This window comes from Macrosteles quadrilineatus, unplaced genomic scaffold (genome assembly GCF_028750875.1).
Source record: "Macrosteles quadrilineatus isolate MER2022 unplaced genomic scaffold, UCM_ALF_1.0 Scaffold_3__2_contigs__length_128488019, whole genome shotgun sequence".
Taxonomy (NCBI): domain Eukaryota; kingdom Metazoa; phylum Arthropoda; class Insecta; order Hemiptera; family Cicadellidae; genus Macrosteles; species Macrosteles quadrilineatus.
In genome coordinates, this window is record NW_026542596.1 from 105,343,821 (window position 1) to 105,365,612 (window position 21,792).

Consider the following 21,792-nt stretch of genomic DNA (forward strand, 5'->3'; position numbering starts at 1 on the left):
TAAAATGAAGAGCACTACATTGAATGCACTCTTGGTCCAGTAATCCTGCATCATGGATCTTTACATTTCTCTCGTCTACCATGGGTCTCCTAAAAAGGGGTTGTAACATATCTTGATTAAGTTCGTCATTATCTACTCTTGCTCTCCTACGCGCACTGTTATTCCTATGAACAGTTCCCCGCCTTTGTGGTATTCCCCTGGCGTTCATATTAATTACAGTACTTATAATGAAAAGAATATATATCCAGCAGCCTACATACCAAAACATCTTGAATCCCTGGTGATTTTATAACAGTATGATCGAATATGATTACTCTACGTTGTATATTCACTGCACTAAAAAAAATTACTTACGAAGGAATGCAAATACACCATTTTAGAACCAATAACATTTATAGGTTATTTTAGTTGTATATATTTACACAACCTTAACCTTAAAATGTGTAGAAATATAAAGAAAACATTTAAAATAAACATGAACATATGATTTAAAAATAAAAACAAAACAGAAGTTAGATTTAATTTAGACTCTTTGATTATTTATACAGAATATTTATTCTATGTCGTTTATTCCTTTAACACGACAATAACGTAAAAGCATGAAAAAATGAAACTTGAGTATATGATTTAAATATAAACAAAGAATGCAGACGTTTTTCCGACTAATCTTCAATATTTCAGTTTTATTATAGTATACATTTCATAGTTGACTGGCTATAAGTAAACCAAATGCGTGTATTGATCACTGTTTTCAAATCTGTGGCACAGCTGTTTTAATTTCAAAAGATGTAAACAAATTAAACCCCATGTTGTTTTATTCTGTTGCGAATTTATGGTAAAAAAATAAGATAAATGAATAGTTTTCCCTCAAAATTCACGTCAAGACCTTTAAAATAAGACCCCTCCCATCCTTCTACGGCCATCCAGTCACTCGCAATTTCTTTACAAAAATTTGACTTACGGAATTATATATAGCCTATAGATAGGTCTACCAACAGGGTGCAACATTATTATTTTTTTACATTCACGACAACAGCTTGCAACCAAAAGGTGAGTGAGCGTGGCGAACGAACTTCAACCTGGAGGCGGGTTAGCGTAGCGAACGAGCTAACCTGTAGGCAAGTGAGCGCAGTGAACGAGCTCCAACCTAAAGGTGAGTGAGCGTAGCGAACGAACTTCAACCAGGACGTGATTGAGCCATGAGAACGAGCTCACTTATTGTTATTATGAAGTTAAAAGGGGCAAAGCCTGCGGGTACAGCTAGTATTCTATATCCGCCACTGAAATGTAGTATCTTTTAGACCAAAAAAATATTTATAAGTAGAGACAACAATAATAATTTCAAATCAAGAGCATGTTGAGACAGTGACAGAGAACATTATGTCACAAAATAAAGGTTTTCATGTTATTTAATACTACTTTTAGGCAGACTATCTAATACTGTAGATAAAACAGCTAGTAAAACATAAACGAGTGAAAATTTAAGAGCACTTTATAATAATTTTTTCTCTTTTTCAGGACATTTTTATTTTTTTTATTTCATTGCCATTTGAAGTTTCATAAAATGTCTATGGTAACGCAATAGCTTTGGTGGTTTTTAGCGAATTTCCCATATAGGGAATAAGCTTTTACCGTTGGTCTCATGGTAAGACCTGGACCCGGGACCGGGTGTGGTCCTATAGCACCGAATCCCAACTAGCCGAAAGACAAATAAGTCCTAAACTGCCGAATGCAATAGTGCCGAATTCTTTCGGCAATTTGCGACGATTTAAACTTTATTTCGGGAGTTTAGGACTCTATTGAAAATAGTTCGGCACATTAGGATTTATAAGTGTCAAATACCCGGATTGTTATTTCTGTCCTAAACTGCCGAATCTTAATCTAGCGAAATTATATTCAACATCAAAATGCCGAAAACTTCCTTCGGCGTAGTACGACTTAAGCGTCCCAAATCGCCGAAAGATCTATTTGTGTTAATTTGTCGAAAGAATGCATTAAAAGTCGTAATCTGCCGAACAATAGAACATTCCCCCTTCTTAAAGGGGAGGAGCAACAGGAGGGATCGAGGGGTAACAACATGGCGTCGGTGCCCAAAGTCTCCGCCCACAGCAGCGTTTCCCCCCACCCCGGATTAACTTTCGCCAAGCACGAAGTATTGTAGTTGTCTTGCTATTCACCGATTAACGAGTAGACGTCTACACACATGTGTCATATTCCGTTCAACTTTTCGTTTTTCGAATAGCAAATGTTCGTTCACTTTTATAAACTCGCAATCGCGAGTCTTTATATGTATGCAGTTATTTGCTCAGTACTCAGTGTCAGATGCTGTTCAACGAGTCACCTGAGACACTTGGAGGCGGTTCACGAGTACGGGGTTTCGTGGCCCGCTGTTATCGTTGTTCTCGGCCAATTTTAACCGACGGCCAAAAAATGGGTTCACAACATAGAGCGTTAGCCGAGATCAAGCTTAGCCGAGACCAACGCTGACCGTCGTTTAACAGCAGGGATTTAACGGGGAACTTTCGTTATAAGGTTGGCAAAAGCCACGTGGGCTACCGGCCGAGCCGCTGCTCGCGGTCGACGAGTCCCAAAACAATAGGATGACGTGATAAATTATTATATTTACAGTATACAGAGTGTTTACTGATATTGCATAAAAAGGTTGTGAACTTAACTTGCACTTAAGTTCATTTTATACTAAAGTTTTAAGTTACTGGATTACTCATTGAATTATGAAATGAATAATACACTTTTACTGACATGTCATTGAATCGGGAAAATACAATGATGTTTTTAATAAAATTTGTTAAAACAAATCTTGGTAATGTTTGCAAACTAAATTTAGATCACCATTTATGTTCAAATTTAAGACATACTTATCAGGTTTGCAGTTTTATCCAAACATTCAAAATATTTCACAAAATGACTGTTCTTTTCAAAGATTTATGATTATCTGTTATTTATCTGTTACTTATGTATCAGTAATTTGTGAAAGAAAAAAAATTTGGAGGAACAACTGGCTATTATAGGAGTCGGGATGCCCTCATATGTAAAAAATAATAATATAAAACATAAATGATTTTGTTTAAAAGCGATCGCAATATATGTGACGTAGATATTTTTCTTTTATTGAGAAACAAATAAATATTGAACATTAGTAATAGCATTGACTTTATAAAGTCAATGGTAATAGGCTAAGTGATATTAGAATATTTCATTACAGTACTTACTGTGTAGAGGAGTGGAATTTCTAAATCAGATGGCAGTAGACACCCTAGTTAGTATTTCGCACTTTTTTCAATACCTCAGCATGTAGCTACAAATAAATAAAAGGTTAAAATACCTGATTGTTGTCTTGTGGCCCAAAGTATTGTCCTATACGGATCCAACGATGGCGCTCGCGCTGAATTGTACATAATCCACTAGGACAATACTTTGGACCACAAAGGTGACAATCAGGTATTTTAACCTTTTATTTATTTGTCAATCAGTTGGTCCAGAAACACCACAACAAAATATGAAATGTAGCTACACCTTATTTCACTGGGTTTACTCAGACTTAAGCATGAGAAATCTTAGTTGTAAGAAAACAGGTTATAATTTAATAAGAATTTTTGTAATACAACGTTTTGTAGTAAAATATAATTGACGTTATTATAGTAACCAACCAAAAGAATTCCAATTGAAGCAAATAACATTATGACAGACTAATAATGCAGGATATCGAGTAGTATTTGAGTAAAGTGAAAAAATTGTTATTGCTGTTTAAAAAGAATAATAAAAGTAAATATAACTTTGTAAGGGTTATTTCGTTTTGGAGGTTATGTTTCTCCACAGAAATCCATTTAATATAATGTTCAATCATAGATAAAACGTGTTGCTTAGTCTATGGTTCAATATACTTTAATACTATTAAGCATCAAGTAGTGGGCATTGATTATATATCCAGTCAGCGTTACCTTCAAATAGCAGTTGTAGAGGGTAAATTCGCTTCGTTGAACTTCATTATATAAAATTTAGATAGTTAAGCCTAAAATAGTGGGCATTGATTATATATCCAGTCAGCGTAACCTTGAAATAGAAGTTGTAGAGGGTAAATTCGAATCGTTAAACTTCTCCTAATGAAATGTAGATCTTTAAGCATAAAATAGCGGGCATTGATTATATACCCAGTCAGCGTTACCTTCAAATACAATTTGTAGCTGTAAATCCGCTTCTTTTAACTTCTCTTAATGAAATGTAGATCTTTAAGCATAAAATAGTGGGCATTGATTATATAACCAGTAAGCTTTATAGTCTTCACCACTTAATCGGCAGATCGGGAAATTGTCATGGTACATCCGTCTGGATGGGTTCTCAATAGGATTTCACGAAGTTAGCTGGCGTTCAATTTCTGTTGAAGTCTAATGTTATTCATATCTCATGCCTTTACTTCTTGTTGAAACTGAAATTAATAACCCTTTCTGTTATTGAATATTAGCCTACTTCAAATGAACTAGCCTAAGTTAAGTAAAAATTTCACATTGTTAATTTTAAGGCTAATAAGGCATTTGCTTTGTTGGATGTGGTAATTTTGAAGTTGTCAACTTATCATTTAATTTATTTATTTGAGTACAGTCCCGCAGAGAATCTACAATATATTATCAGATGAATAACGATATTATATAGGCTAAATATGAATCCAATTCAATATTAATATTGCATCGATTATTTTAAACCTAATGATAAATAAAAACAATAAATAACAAATACATTTACCTTAAATCGTTTAGTCACAGTTTGTGGTTTTAGTTTTTATTTTTTATTAAATATCACAGTTTTTTGTTGTTGTTATTGTTTATATTGATTAAATATCAAAAAATCGTAGACCTAAACAGATCACAACCCTATTCAATGTTTACATAATGAAAAAAGCATAGAAACGATATATTGAATTAGATAATTATCAATTTAAATCGTTAGTCATCCGATAACATGTCGCAGGTTCTCTGCGGAACTGTACCCGTTTATTCATGTAAATTTGATAAATCAAGCATAGGCCTAGGTGACCTACCTAACTTACTGTGAGATCGCACATTTGTTTTCTGTATCAATCAAATGTGTAATATTTGGTAATTGTAAATAAATAAATAAAATAAAGAGATCCTAGGCCAAGATATACGTGGACAAAAGCAAGTACTATGTATCGATTTATTAAGGATCCGAGTCATAGGCCCTAACTTAGGTAATTCATAAGGATTAAGACTAACTAATTAATGTTTTAGGATTAGTTTCAGGGCATTAGAGACTTGAGGTCCTAATGTCAGTATAGGACTTAGTTAACTCTTAAACACACAACAGTAAGGATCTAAATAAATTATTACAGAGAATTAAGAGATTACCTTACTTACTCATCTTGGATAGGCTGTATTTGGTTGGCAAAAAACACAAGGTTAGTAATATGTAACAAGTAGATAAACAATGGTAATATCTTCTGGGTTTAATAGTCAATCAATGGCCATATTGAGATTCGAGTGGAGATGACTCTTGATCTGTTTGGCCCTGGTCTGGTCCTGGTGTCTGACTGAAGTTAGTTATTATACTGACCGCAGTTCGGAAGGGCGCTAGTGAACGGGTGAACTTCCTGGGCTGGCAGCGATGGCCGGCCATGATGTACTCTTGCACCGTATTGGTTGTAGATCAGCCAATCGGACACGTCGGTCGGATGGTGGGGCTTCTATTGTTCGGGTGGTTGGCATTTTTTGGTGTCAAATAGCCGAAAGTAAGTTTAAACCGTCTTAAATAGCCGAAAACAATAAGATTCGAGAGTTTAGGACTTATTTCACTTTCGGAGCTGTTGGAATGATTCTTAATTCGATACTTTAACACGTTTGTACAGTTTTTTTCGATGGATTAGGATTTTAAAATATATATTTCGGCAGTTTAACACAAACATCTCTTTCGGCAATTTAGAACTTTAAATTCTTATTCCGTCGAACGTGATATTCGGCGAATTGGGACTCAAAACACAATTCGGCCCTATAGGATTCGGTGCTATGGCACCTTCTCCCGGGACCGTTATACTTTTTTCGTTTTGAGGTCCCCAGAGGTCAAAAACACCATCCGTTCAAATTTATATATATGTATATATGTACACATATGTATATCATTCATATGTGTTTGTTAGCGCGATAACTCGAGCAAAAATGATTTTGATAAAATTTGGTACAAACGTGTAAACTTACGTTTATTCGAACGAGTTCGCGAACCAACATAATCGGACTATAGGAACCGGGGTTTATGGGGGGTTTTATGGGATGAAAATGGGGTTTTCCCATTTTTGACCCTAAAAACTAAAAATTCTGCAATTTCTTCCTAAACCATTTTGTAGAGCTTAAAAAAAAATTATTTAGTATATTGAAGCACTGTTGTATGCCTAACGGTCCCGGAGAAAATTAAAAAAAAGTGTAATTTTAAATTCCCATGTTATTCTTATGGAGAAAATTAACACTGTTGTAGTTTACTAGTTTATGGATATATGTTGATAAAATTTGGCAAATTTATTTATTTCATCCTATACTATTGATGTATCGTAAAAAAAACACGTTTTACCTTTCCCGTAGCAGCAAACCTAAGCACTTGTTTAATCCAATGTTATTTAAATCTATAAGTATAAAAGAGGATGTTTGTATGTTTGTTTGTTTGGCAGTGATAAACTCAGACACCGCTGAACCGATTGCCACGAAACTTGGTACATACGTGTAGAATGTCATGGAATAGGTTTATACACCATCAATTTCGTGATCCGTCCAATCGGCTCCGCCCCAGTGGCTCTGGAGTTTCCCATGTTAACCTTATGAGAAATGGAATTAATGAATCTTAACAGCTGTTTCAATTAAACAAGTTGGTTCTGTTCTATGATGTTCAATGTAGCATTAAAGTTACAAGGATTACCAACAGGGTGCAGCACTATTATTTCTTTTACATATATGACAACAGCTAATTTGCAAACAAAAGGTGAGTGAGCGTAGCGAACGAACTTCAACCTGGAGGCGAGTTAGCGTAGCGAACGAGCTAACCTGAAGGCAAGTGAGCGTAGCGAACGAGCTAACCTGAAGGCAAGTGAGCGCAGCGAACGAGCTCCAACCTAAAGGTGATTGAGCGTAGCGAACGAGCTCCAACCTAAAGGTGAGTGAGCGTAGCGAACGAGCTCCAACCTAAAGGTGATTGAGCGTAGCGAACGAACTTCAACCAGGACGTTATTGAGCCATGCGAACGAGATCATCTTGAAAATTAAGAAGTTAAACGGGGCAAAGCCCGCGGGATTATAAATAGTCAAAGGCAAGACAACGTCTGCCGGGTTCAGCTAGTATGGAATAAATATGTTTTATTTATAGAAATACTAGCTGTAACCCGCGGGCTTTGCCCCGTTTAACTTCTTAATTTTCAAGATTATCTCGTTCGCATGGCTCAATCACGTCCTGGTTGAAGTTTGTTCGCTACGCTCACTCACCTTTAGGTTGGAGCTCGTTCGCTACGCTCACTCACCTTTAGGTTGGAGCTCGTTCGCTGCGCTCACTTGCCTTCAGGTTAGCTCGTTCGCTACGCTAACTCGCCTCCAGGTTGAAGTTCGTTCGCTACGCTCACTCACCTTTTGGTTGCAAATTAGCTGTTGTCATAAATGTAAAAGAAATAATAGTGCTGCACCCTGTTGGTAATCCTTGTAACTTTAATGCTATTGAACATCATAGAACAGAACCAACTTGTTTATTTGAAACAGCTGTTAAGATTCAATAATTCCATTTCTCATAAGGTTAACATGGGAAACTCCAGAGCCACTGGGGCGGAGCCCGAAAGGATTTTTGAAATAAGAATATGCCTATATGTTAATCGGGAATGTGAGCTATCATCATGCCAAATTTCAGCCCAATCCGACCAGTATTTTTCGAGTTTACTTTTCCCATACACACATACAGCAACCACCTCTTTTTTATCTAATATATAAAATTCTCGTGTCACAGTGTTTGTCTGCAAACTCCTCCGGAACGACTTCACCGATCGTTATGAAATTTGGTGTGTAAATTCTGTAGGTATGCGAATCGGACGTAAACTATTTCCCGTTTCGAAATTCTTAAAAGGGCTCCGCCCCAGTGGCTCTGGAGTTTCCCATGTTAACCTTATGAGAAATGGAATTAATGAATCTTAACAGCTGTTTCAATTAAACAAGTTGGTTCTGTTCTATGATGTTCAACAGCATTAAAGTTACAAGGATTACCAACAGGGTGCAGCACTATTATTTCTTTTACATTTATGACAACAGCTAATTTGCAACCAAAAGGTGAGTGAGCGTAGCGAACGAACTTCAACCTGGAGGCGAGTTAGCGTAGCGAACGAGCTAACCTGAAGGCAAGTGAGCGCAGCGAACGAGCTCCAACCTAAAGGTGAGTGAGCGTAGCGAACGAGCTCTAACCCAAAGGTGAGTGAGCGTAGCGAACGAACTTCAACCAGGACGTGATTGAGCGATGCGAACGAGAGAGGCGAGTGAGCGTAGCGAACGAGCTAACCTGAAGGCAAGTGAGCGCAGCGAACGAGCTCCAACCTAAAGGTGAGTGAGCGTAGCGAACGAGCTCCAACCCAAAGGTGAGTGAGCGTAGCGAACGAACTTCAACCAGGACGTGATTGAGCGATGCGAACGAGATCATCTTTAAAATTAAACGTAACGGTACTTTCTTTCCATCGGTCTGTCTTAGGGGAAACCTATAACTTAGGCGATACGAAGTTCGCCGGGTCAGCTAGTAATAGTATAGATTTTAGTATAAATTTAATCCGACAAGTTGAAATTTGCTTAGTCTGCAGGTTTGCTGCAGAGGGGGTATTTTATTAATACATCATCTTTGAGGGAAAAACACAAAATTCTGTCACAACCATAACGAATGTAAAAATGAATATTAAAAATGGGAAATGGTATTTTTATAAATATGTTTTGCTGTAAATACATTTGGTTTTAGGGCCATTTTGCAATAAACAGCTTACTAACCTTTTGTTATATTTAGTATTTCTAAAAAAATTCAAAAATCTAAATAAATTCAAAAAAGCTGAAAAAATCTCTTTAAGTTTGTATAGCTCCGAACAAACCTTCCCGATATATGAAAAACCTTTATGTTTTTAAAGAGGTGTCCTTCTCGTGTGTATAAAACATTAGAATGTGATGATATATCAATTTTTTTTAATTTTTTATGATCCAAATCATCAACGTTGTGGTCAGGGACAAGTGTTACCGTCTGGAATTGGGGATTAACCCTGCACTACTCGCGCCATATCTCATAACATGGATAACATGGACAGTTGTCCCCCATTTCGTTTTTGTATATATATATGTAAAAATATTTGTTTTATAGTAATATTATGTCTCAAAACCTATTAAGTGGCTATTTAAGATTTTTTATGAATAGTATTCATGTTTTTTTTTTTGTCCAGTATAACTTAAAAACGTTAAATTTTGAAATACGGTATCATTCTTTTTTGACCAAAAATAAATTTATGGATTTTACCCTTAAAATTTGTAATTTTTTTTCAAGGTAACATAGTAAAAACAGTTTTTATTTCAAAAAGTAGTTTAATAATGAACACAAACACAGATATTTCATTGTCAAAATATGGTTTTTATTTAGTAAAAACTGAAATTACTGTAGATATAGCAGTTTCAAATGAAAGTGTGCATCTTTGTACATCACATGACATTGAAGGTATGCATAGTTACAAGTGTGTTGAAACATGTGACTGTTTATTCCTCTACTGACATATATAATTTAAAAATAAAAAGCACAAAAAAGCAAAATAAAAAAACAGAAAAAACGTACACTAAACTATATACATGACAGGAGGTATTGTCTACTCCACAATGTCCAACAATGTCTGTCCACAATGTCTTCAATGTCCGACACGTCGTTTTTTGCCTCTATCTGGTCCTCTTCATTGTCATTTTCAATTGTATCTTTATCAGAACTATCTTCCATCAATATGTCCAGAATTATGGGTCATCGCACAATCACGGGCGCTTTGGTACACTCATGACGGTTGCACTCGCGCGGGGTCAGTTGTCACTCAGTTGAATATTGAGCGATATAACACGGGCCAGCAACCGGTTGGACGCGCAAACGCACACCTAGGAGGATCTATTGTTTTTAACGGAAAGCTACTGAAGGTCACGCCTCTCCCCCCCACTCGGCGACCGAGCTGTGCCCTAAACAAAAGCACTGGGTGACAACTGTCACCCGCGCGAGTGTTGCAGGGTTAACTAGAATCACTATATTGTTTATTTAGGTTTTCCTTCCACTACTCTCATTATTAAAATATTCCACAAGTCTTGATAAAGTATCATTAGTTTTTAAAATGTAATAGTTTTACACATACTCCTTATACACTATAAGGAGTTACGTATTAGTTATATAAGGAGTTAAGGAGTTACACTATTAGGACTCCACTATAAGCTTATACACTATAAGCTTTAACTTATATGAGGCAATAAAGATACCTGTCTATGTAAAAATAGTTGGACATTTTTTTTTTTTACATCCTTCAATTAATTGTAATATGAAAAACTTGTGTTGCAATTAAACTAAACTGTGCAATTCACAATGATATTAAAATTTATTTTCACGACCATAACACAGTACAGTTGATAAAGCTATTTTGGTCGTGAATACCGTGTGATGGCCGTGAAGCCCTGATCGTGAAATCACGTATCATTTGGCTCTGTTCTGGTGGTAGCCTTACAGGTGGGACACACGGGGGGACGATGGCTAACATAGTGTCAACGTTTGCTGCTAGAACCGCTAAGTTGAAAAATTTAAATTATGATAATTTTATAATTTTTAGTTATAAAATTAACTTTTTAATTATAAAATTAAACTGTCATAACCTAACCTAACCAACCAAACTTGCTGATAATATAAAAAATATATAAGATAAAAATGAAATGAATGTACTTATAATTTTTAATTATAAAATCAATTTTAAAATTTTGTATTATAAAATTAAACTGTCATAACCTAACCTGACCAACCAAACTTGCTGATAATATAAAAAAAGATATAAGATAAAAATCAAATGAAGAAAAATCTTTGACAAAAAGTTTAGGTCGCCGACGGATTTTGAACTCGAGACCTCCTGAACACTAGTCTGATGCGCTACCAACTATACCACGAACGCCGCTGGGATCACATCGTCTCATTACGGTAATCGTGTTGCCTCAAGATAAGACATTAGCCACTATAGATATGACGTCACCACACCTTTAGCCATTGTCCCTCCCGTATGCCCATTCCTCCGTAGCCTTACACCTCATGTTTGAGGAGGCAAAGTGGATTTCTAGGTTAACATAGCGATTAAAATATCATATCGACAAAAAATAACACCATGTGTACTTTATTACATGACTACGTACGGTCGTAGACACACCAACATTACAAAAAGCACAAAGATACCTATATTAATCTTGTACTTCATTTTTTTATTGCAAAACCACCGGCACAACAAAACTAACGCACATCCCGAACCAGTCTCTGAAACCAACTGACGTTATTGCTGCCAGGATTGCCACTGTCGTGTTCTAAAGTTGCAAATTTTGCCATTATGGTCGGGACGTCAAATCGAGGAACAGACCCATTTTGTCATGGTAGTCAGTTTGCAATAAAAACAAAATTATTATATGCTCCTTTTTTGTAAGTTTAATAAACTATTGATGACATAAAAATATGGCTTTATATATTTCGGCGTGAATAATTAGTCTAAAAACAGCGTGAAAGTTGAAAAATGTACCCTAGGGACACGTGTGGTCGTGAATTTTGAGACTTTAAAAATACAAAAAAATACCTAGAACCTATTTAAAACCAAATAAATGTTTGTAACATGTTGCCCCTGTCCCAAAAAATATTAAAACACATAATAATATACTACAAATACAATATCTACGTAGTAAAAGGCCAGAGACATTAAAACGTACGTTTACAAATTTTCACTCAAATCTTCTTATTTTCAGATCATTGATGAAGAATGTATTTGTATATGAAAGTGCGTTACCTACTCCCAGTGCGCGTATTTCACTTATTGGAAGAGTCTGTTGCGTCTGTGGTATTCCTGACTACGGAAGAGATTTCAAGGTGAAAGCTGTTGTACCCATTGACTATGGTGTTGAGTTTGATGGTGAGTAGGCCTACTAGACACTTCTTCAATGTAAATCACCATTATTGGTATTATTACTTATTTTTATTAGCGTTCTACTGTAACTAGAAATCTTTCAAGAAACTAGATTTTGTGGAATAACACATGGCAACTCCTAACTCCACCTTTAAACAAAATTTATGAAATTCATGGGATTAAAAGGACTAAACCTCACACTTCACTTTTAAATACTGGAGGGATAAAAAAATATTCCATTACCTAAATTATGGTTTTTGAAAAGCTTAAAAGTTAAATGTGTTAAGCCAGAGATTGAGCAAGGATAAATAGGCCACTTTAAGACCCGTTAAGACCCTTTTTTACATTTAATTAGAACACCTGTGACCTATGAGTGTCTATGTGTCAATTCCATGAATGAGGACTAATGATGGGTTTTGACAATGAAGTGGGGTTTGACTTTCACATACATTACTGAACCAATATCAACTACCGGCACCCATCTAAGTGTGTACTGCCTAGGTGCCCCAATATTTGTAAACATGTGCTAGCTGGTTTTTCACTTGTGCAACAAACTGTACTAACTTTTGCTTTGATTTTACTGTGGATGACAAATATTCAAATATCTTTGCAGAACTTGGTGTGTACTTTGTTCATCTATGTAACGACTGTTATGAAGATTGCCGCAACAAAGTAGACTTTGATCTTCGCCAGGAGTTGACTGAGGAATGCGGAGCTCCTCAACCAGATTATGAGGATCATCGGGTAAGTGAATAGTAGAACCCTGAGATGTAATCATAATTCTTGTTGATGTGTTCGTTTTTGAAACAAGTTCTGTGGCATACTTTGTGCCACACTTTGGTGATCTGGTCATGCGATTCAAGTTCCTGACCAAATCGTTCCTGTTGGAAACGTTAATTGAACACATTATTTAACACAGAGGAGACAATTTACCGCAATTCACAGGCCCCATGAGCCAGCTTTGATGAGAGTTTGATCAATTAAGGCATTATAACACTGAAATACGTGGATTGTTCAACATATTGAATATTAAGTATATAAGTCAACTGGACACAACATGAACTAACATTTGAATTAATAATCAATAGTAAATGACGGAATAAATGACATAGTGAATTTGACTAGATGATCTGAAATTACATATTATTAAAATACTATTACTACTCTACGACACAATACCTCAAGGGGGCGTCCCCCCCGTTTCCCCAGCAATTTAGAGACCCATGTTTGTTGTAGGAAGCCAGGCACTAGACAGAGAGTTGGTTCACTCGTTTTACCCGCCTGCTCGCTGCGCATGCGCGAGCAGCTCTGGGGTTGAGATTAGGCGGGACATTTAAATAGTTGCTGTGCTGTGGAGATTGACTCCACAGTTCTGCATCCCCGATGATTAATTAAGTTAATGTCTTCACGACCATAAGAGATGTTCAGGATATTGCCACTATCACAGCAGACAGCGGTGGTGTTACCTTGGGGGATATAAAAAAATTCAGGATTTTGCTACATTTACGGAAGAAAATTATAATGTCTACACAACTGCAGTAGATACTCTGGATTTGGACGTAATCTCAATATATTAAAATTTTGGTAAAATTTAAACAAAAATGGTATTGGTTTTGCGAATTATTCAGAAGCAATAAATTCTGGTATCGACATGTCTTTACTTTCTACTTTTGTGAGTTGTGTCCAACGATATCTCTTTTTTTACAATTTAGATTCTTTCAAGATTATCCAATAAAAGTATATTTTAGTAATACCGGTACCTTAAAATCACTCTTAATTCAAAAGATTAGTATGTTTATTTTATCAGTCCTAAAATTTGACAACTTGTTCACGTTGTAGTTTTGTGTTTTTGTTTCAGTTAAAAACAGCTAAGATCTTAGCTGCTGAAATACTTAGGTCAGGAAACCAGCATAACAAATCAAAATGGAATATAGCTGCTGAAATACTTAGGTCAGGAAACCAGCAAAACAAATCAGAATGGAATAAAGCTGCTGAAATACTTAGGTCAGGAAACCAGCATAACAAATCAGAATGGAATATGATACTGGAACACAAATTACATGCAATGTTCAAAGGTTTACCTAAAGAAGATATTCGTGATGGGAGTACAATGGAAGCAATATTGGCAATGGACTGTTGGTAAGAGAGTAATGTGTCTGTTTCTTGTGGTTCCAAGAAATTATAAAATAAAATAATAATTATAAAATAACTTGTCAACACTTTATACCATCAAAAGTAGATATTTTAAGCCAAGTATGAATGGAGACGAGTGTGATGAGTGGCGCAATCTTGTAGTCTTGTTAGTGACTAAGGCTGACATTCCTTAGACACAGTTATGCACTTAATTAGTATTTGTAATTAGTTAGTATTTATTAATAGCCCATGCAGCTAATGACGACTAAGGGACCTACAGTTTATAGTGGAATCAAAACCACATTTTTGCCTTGGTATATACAAATTGGTCTGATTATCAGGATAGTACTGCGGATAGTCGTAGTACTCACTCCTGCGGACGTTAATCCACACCAGGGAGTATCGCATCCACAGTGCATGCCTATAAATATCCACAATTTGTGACCTCCTAGTAGCTGGACAGGACAATACCACCCGTCCCAATTAATCAGAAGCATAACACTTAGATTATTAATATCAACTACAACACTATTGAATAATATAAATGACCGCTTCCTAGAATCATATAATCACCTCAAAATCTTCCTCATTACTAGAGTCATGAGGAAATGTTGCCATTATTGTAAAATGTTTCGTCCCATTCACCAGCACTTGAGGCACCAACGAACCACATCATCCTAAGAATGTAAATATCACTTTCAGCTTTTGTAAACCGGTTTCGTACACTATCCTGTCCAAGCAATCTCGAATGTTTCATAACTCTGACCATATTGACAAGCTAAACAACGGTCAGATCTTAGTATCAATCACACACTAAGACACCTAAAACACTCCGAAACAGCCATTCTCACTTATGCCAAAATCAAACGTGTTGTTAGAACGGGTCATACTTACCAACCAGTATTTTGCCTTATTCTCACAAAGGTTAAAAATAAAACCAGAGCAAAGTTTGTATAGTAAAGCTATAGAAAATAATGGCACTGTTGTAACTTTTAGGCCAGAATCAGATCATGGAAGGTTTGTCCATAACTACTTCTGTCTGTATGGATCTGGACATCATGGACTGGAGGAGCTGAAATGGCGATGGTGCAAGAGATTTTGGCAGAAAATGAGGCCTCGGCATCTATCTCGGGAGTGGATGTACTTCTACTATAACCACCCTGACTGGCCAAGGGTAGTTTCAGAATATTGACATCTGCCTCAATGTGACAGCAAAGGTAGAGTTGGAAAACTAAAAAACTACCAGTTTTCTACGCGACTCTTTGGAATTATGGCCTTGTCCGATTGGTTTTCAGTTTTCAGCATAGAGATCTGTAGGAAAATTTAGGATCTGTTTGTTTATAAATATTTAGAGTAGGCCTACAAAAGAGAGAATTATGCTCCTCAAAAAATGTTTTAAACTCCCATCACTCAAATAGTTTTTTCAATGTAGTATGTTGTACATGTTGATTTATTCACTAAGACAGGGAGGCACTTTAGTACATATTTTTAGTTGATTATGATTGCATGGTGAGTGGTATGACGTACGGTAGATAATGTAGTTTTATAACCGACTAAGGTCAGCAGTTTCTTTTTCCAGGATCATTTATAGAAGCTCAATAATCAAAGACATTGATTACAGTTTTTAAACTATCAAAAATCTACAGATTTTTTTCATATGACATTTTTAATTTTTTATTCCTAAACAAGGCACTCTATGATATTTAGGTACTGTTTTATTGTCATACAAGTATATTTTTGTGACAGAAAGTAGAGAAACTACTTGATACAACGCTAGTAAGAACAGAGATAAGAATAGAATCAGCTTCCTTAATAACTCAGCCATTATCCAGCTTACTTAATTATGTGTAAATAATGTAAACAGATGGAATGATGTAAATGATAATAAATCCAAATCCAGTATGAGTCCTGAGAAGAATATCAAGACAAACTCAAAGTGTAAAGACAGGTTTCTAAAGATTATTAGTTATTTTCTTCCACTAATGACGTACCAGAACTAATACAATAAGGAAGAAGAAACGGATAAGGCAAACAACCCATCTGAAAAAAAATTTACAGGAAGTTTATTGCACACACAAAATCCACTACACATGAAAATTATATTTAAAATTTAGTAAATTGCCCAATTTATTATAGAATGAGCGACAACTTTGTGAAATAATCCCTGTGCATGGGGGAAATATGAATTTTGATTTTTTTGTAAACTTCCTGTACTCTGTCAACCCCTTGTTACTTGAATTAGAACGAGGTACTTCTACTTCGTAGTGGCTAAGCCTCTTAAAGGGGCTTAATATTGAGTAAAATGTGTTGTTAACAGTTGTTTGTGTATTGAGTGTGTTAAACGCGTCTCTTACTGAGGTGAGTTAATTATTCTCTCCTTCATCCTTGATGTGATCTTCTTGTGAGGGGGTAACTTACCTCTGCAGGGCCTGGCTTAAAAAAAACCGGGTGCACTCGAAAAACACAAGGTAATATTGTGTTGACATTCATGTGTGAAATGTGTGAGGAGAGATTTGGGGGTCTCCAGGCTGATCTTTGCCACTACTTAAAATTTAACTAAAATATTTTTTATTTTTGGACTGACTTGTGTACCTGCGCCGCGACGGTTGGGGTTGTGAAGCTCGGGCGCTCATGGCTGCCCTTTTGAGAGTAGGGTCTCTTAATCCCTCAGGTGCCAGAGTATACCAACTATAAGCAAAATAATTTTTTCCAAATAATGAACCAGTAAAACCTGATGTATATATTTTTTTCTTAGCATAAAAGTAGGTAGGATATGAAAAATAAAGTTCCTGCAAGTGCCTTAAGCCCCAACTGGTGCTGGAAAATGTCTGAAATAAAAAAATGCTCAAGTAGAAAAAGAAAAACAACACTTATTAGTCTTAAGTCTTATGTGATGTACAAGTTTGTAAGATTTTGTGAGGTAAGCTTTTAATAAAACACACTAAATGAGGAATATAAATATTTTCTGAATCCCCAATTATGCTATTACCGAAGGTCTCATGGTAAGACCTAGATTTACATTAAGACCAATTTACTTTTTGTTTTGATGTCTCCAGAGGCCAAAAATACCATCCGTTCCAATTTTTGCCTCAAAATAACAAATTTTATTGTTTTTTCCAAACTATTTCGTTGATAAATAAAAAACAATTCAATACTATGAAGCGTTGTTGTACATCTCAAGTTTGCAGAAAATAAAATTCCAAAAATCTATAAATTTAAAATTCTTTTATTGATCTTATGGAGAAAAAGTAAACTGTAGTAGTTTACTTGCTTAAGGATAATGTTGATCGAATTTGGTAACTTTATTTTATTTTATACGAAGCTATTAATATTTTGCTGAAAATACACACTGTGTAACTTACCTTGTAGCAGCGAATCTAAGTAGCCTACTAATTTTAAACCTAATGTTATTTCCACAGGGAATAAATCTGACGTAAGGAAATTTTTAGTGATAATCTGACCAAGCAAATAGAAATTCACTTAGTCTAGGTTTGCTGCATCAGTGGAGCTATTTTTGCTTGGTAGGTTAGTTTATTAGGGTAGTGTAGCAAAATAAAATAGTAATATATATTTTACGTCACTCGTCCAAAATGTACATAAGAGAAATGTACATACTGGTCAGGTAAACACAATGATGGAGGTTGACACATTTAGATTGGTATCAATGTAATCTTAAACTATTATTATGGTATCACGGGAAATATAAAATATCATAACATTTCTTTAACTAACTAGCTGTTTTTTCAAAGAAGCAACTTACTTTTTAGCAAAATTTTTTGTAGTATGCTAAAATATAAGTTGTTTATTTTCATAGGTTTTGTTTATGCAATTTTATAAATCTAAGAAAAAATATAAATATAAGAAATTTTCTTTGCCACACTACTGTGAAATTATGTACCTGTTTTCGTTACATGTTTATCAACTGCAAAAATTTATCATTACATTGTTTGCTACCGAAAAAGAATGTTTACTATTAGTCCAGTAATTTTAGGGAAAAATACCCCCTACTTGGAAATAATTCCCTAAGTGATGAAACTTTGAACATGTGTAGTAACCCAGTAACAACAAATCAAAAATCAACATTTGTGCATGCTGTGCTACTTTACTTTTTTGCCCATATTTCACTAACCGTTGGAAATACAAAAATCTAAAGGAACACACACAAATACATCTTTTACTCACTTACATATTTGCCCAATCTCTAACAGCTATTTAGAAAAATTGAATTTAACATTTTTTAAAACATTAATTAATTTTGTTTGGTTTTTGTCAGTTTAATTATTTTCAAACAAATATTACATTGTAGCGGCCCTGCTACAAGAAAAATCCCTTAACAGCAAGGTTTTTATATGAAACGTATACATTAAAAATTTACATAGCTATTGTATTATACCCCGCCGCAGTAAACCTGCAGCCTAAGCAAATTTCTATTCGCCTGATTTGATTTTCAATTAAATCTATTTAAATTACATTAGGTTTAACAAGTACCTAGGTTTGCTGCTACAGGGAGGGTAATAAAGTGTGTTTCTAGTAGAATAATAATAGCTTGAAAATAAAACAATTTATGAAGTTTGATTAAAATATATATCCATAAACAAGCAAACCGCAACAGTTTACAATATTCTCTATAAGAACAATGTAGGAATTATAAATTTATATTTTTTTTTATTTTTCTCCATAACCAATAAGGGTACAAAAACTTAAACATACTAAATCATTTGTTTTTTCAAGGTCTTCAAAATGGTTTAGACATATATTGGGAAATTTCGTGTTTTGAGGATAAAAAATTAGAACACCCAATTTTTACACAATACTTATAAGCCCCCATAAAAACCCGTTAGCATTGTCCAATCATGCTGGTTCACGAACTCATTCAAGGTTAACCCACCATACACCTTCAAGCCAAACTTCATCAAAATCAGACAAACATAACTCAAGTTATCTCTCTCTATATAATATAGCCTATCAAACAAAATTAATGTTTTTATACAGTATATTTATTTTAATTTTTCTCAATAACTGTTTGAGATAGGGCAAATATGTAAATGAGTAAAGGATGTATTTTTGTGTGTTCTTTAACATTTGTTCAAATGAGATTTCTGTATTTCCAACAATTAGTCAAATATGGGCAAAAAAGTGACAATCGGCCGCTATTTTTCAAGATGGATATGTTGTCACTGGGTACTAGTACTACACATGTGCAAAGTTTCACCTCTTAGGGAATTATTTCCACCTAAAACCCTAATATGACTGGATGGACTATATGTGAAAGTAATGTTTACTATCTTCTTTTTGATTTTGCCAATGTAAACAAACAAAGATTTGTTATTGTTTTGTCAACTGTAAAACCAATGTAAATATTAACAATAAAATTGAAGGCATAACCTAAAAATGCCATGAGTTTCGTAATGTTACTAACTGTAATAAAGAAATATCCAATGTCTGTTTAAATTAAGAAAAAAATATCTTTGTAGTGTGTAGCGAAAAGTTACTTTCAAAACACAATGAGACTGGGTCTATACATATTCTTGAACATATTTAAAGTGCTTGATAAATCTCGCACTTCAATCAAACATATAGTCTCAAATATGTAATGACTCACTTTCTACTTTTGTTATGAAATATACTGTTATGTTTTATGTTGCAAATAAATTGTTCTGTTTTAACTTATTTTTACGAAACAAAGTGTAATTGTGAACCACTACTAAATCAAATCAAATCATCAAATCATGTTTATTACTAATATACTAATATTTTATAACTTTTTATTTAATATGATTCCGTTCATAAAATGTAAGTATCTCCTTCACTTGAACCTACCTTTAAAAAGTAGTGGGTGAACTTCTCTCCCCTCAAACTGCCTAAATTTTGTGAAAGGAGTATAGTTCAAAGGATTGAACATCGTGTCATTATTTTCCATAACACATCATACTCAATTGGAATTTATTCTAAAACTGTTAAACAGTTGCTTTTAAACTAAGGATGTTTGTAGCTGACTAACCAAACTTAATTCTTTTCTTTTCACAAAATAACATATATTCACACTAATAATAATAAGTCTTATCTCTTGATTAATTTAATGATAAGTTGTTTGGGGTATTAGACAATAAAATAACTATCAATGTTCGTTAGTTTCTAATTTTATTTTATTGACCCAATAAGAATTGCCCTGCCCAGAGTTGTTATAATATGATTTATATGTAAGGCACGGTTCACACAAGCGACTTATCTAGCTGACTTGCATTGACTAGCATTCTTTGTGACCCGGCAATACACCGGTTCACACGAGCGAAGAGTCCGCGGACTAGATGAAAATATCGATATTGCGAGTCCCATGCCTCACTTCAAAATTAAGTTTCCTAAAAGTTTCACACTCGCTTGGCCTAGTCAAGAGGTGTTAGGTTAATGAGACATAAGACTGCTTAAGGGTGTTACTCAAAGTGTAATGAACAAAATTTAAATTTATAAAAACAACAAAAGTAACAAAATTTAGAAAAGGCAAAAATCAACAATAATAAGATAAATTAATTTACAACGTTAAATTTACAAGAAAAGAAAATCAATTGAAAATATAAAAGAATTAGTTACTGACAAATTATATGACTTGTATATTTGACAAAACTTTAGTTATATATTTTATTCTTTTTACATACTATTTATTGTCCCAGAAGCACACGCACCGATACACGCACTCCGAAACTCCTGATCTTCTTGGTCCCGTGGCCCGTGGTGATCTCCTCGATTGTCCTCTCCAGGTCCTCCAGCTCCGAGAGTCCTGACCCCCAATGAGATAAAATAACAACAGTTGCAGCGTAACGACCGACCGCTCGTGTGGACTCTCCCATAAGGCTATGTGTACTGCTATGCCTCTAGAGTGGGTGACTAGCTAGCTGCAATGAGTCGAGACACGCAGGGAAGCAGGCCTGACGATGATTTCTGACACCAAGCTCGAACGTGGCTCGATTGCCATCGCCCTACGCTTGTGTGAACGGCTCCATTTGATCCTGTGGTCCGCTACCTAGTCTTGCTTACCTAGTCACGGCCTAGTCAGCTAGATAAGTCGCTCGTGTGAACCAGGCCTAACTGTTACTGTCTTTACTCATGAAAGTATATTAAGTTTACAAGGCGCTAATACCAACTATATGGTGTATAAACCAGGCAGGTAAAGGTTTGTTCCAAATTTTCCATGCATACATAATAGCAGTTTACTATATACCGTAGAATTTTGTTTTATCTAACCACCCAGTATGCAAGATGTTCGGAGGGACTAGTCATTGAGCCAACACACATTTTTAAGCAAATACCTTTGTGTACTAGACAAGCTAAGAGACTTTATCTGCTACTGTGCTAGTAAGGTGCATTAATACCCAAACCTCAACATCCCAAGCGAAAGCTCACCTCCGACTCCAAACTGTTCGATACAGTATTGTTTGGTCAAAGATAACCATTATGTAAGGATGAGGGTAGAAGTTGACAAATTAG

The 21,792-nt window shown here is 35.1% G+C and overlaps 1 protein-coding gene across 1 annotated transcript in view; it reads left to right on the plus strand.

Moving 5' to 3' along the window:
- Positions 1-20,420, plus strand: part of LOC128990343 (uncharacterized) — a 31,717-nt gene extending 11,297 nt beyond the window's left edge. Inside the window, exons 5-8 of the mRNA XM_054412684.1 lie at positions 12,020-12,183; positions 12,791-12,921; positions 14,036-14,316; positions 15,307-20,420. Of these exons, the coding sequence (XP_054268659.1) occupies positions 12,020-12,183; positions 12,791-12,921; positions 14,036-14,316; positions 15,307-15,502 (772 nt within the window). The 3' untranslated portion in view covers positions 15,503-20,420. The remainder of the gene's footprint in view (positions 1-12,019; positions 12,184-12,790; positions 12,922-14,035; positions 14,317-15,306) is intronic.
- Positions 20,421-21,792: the final 1,372 nt, after the last annotated feature.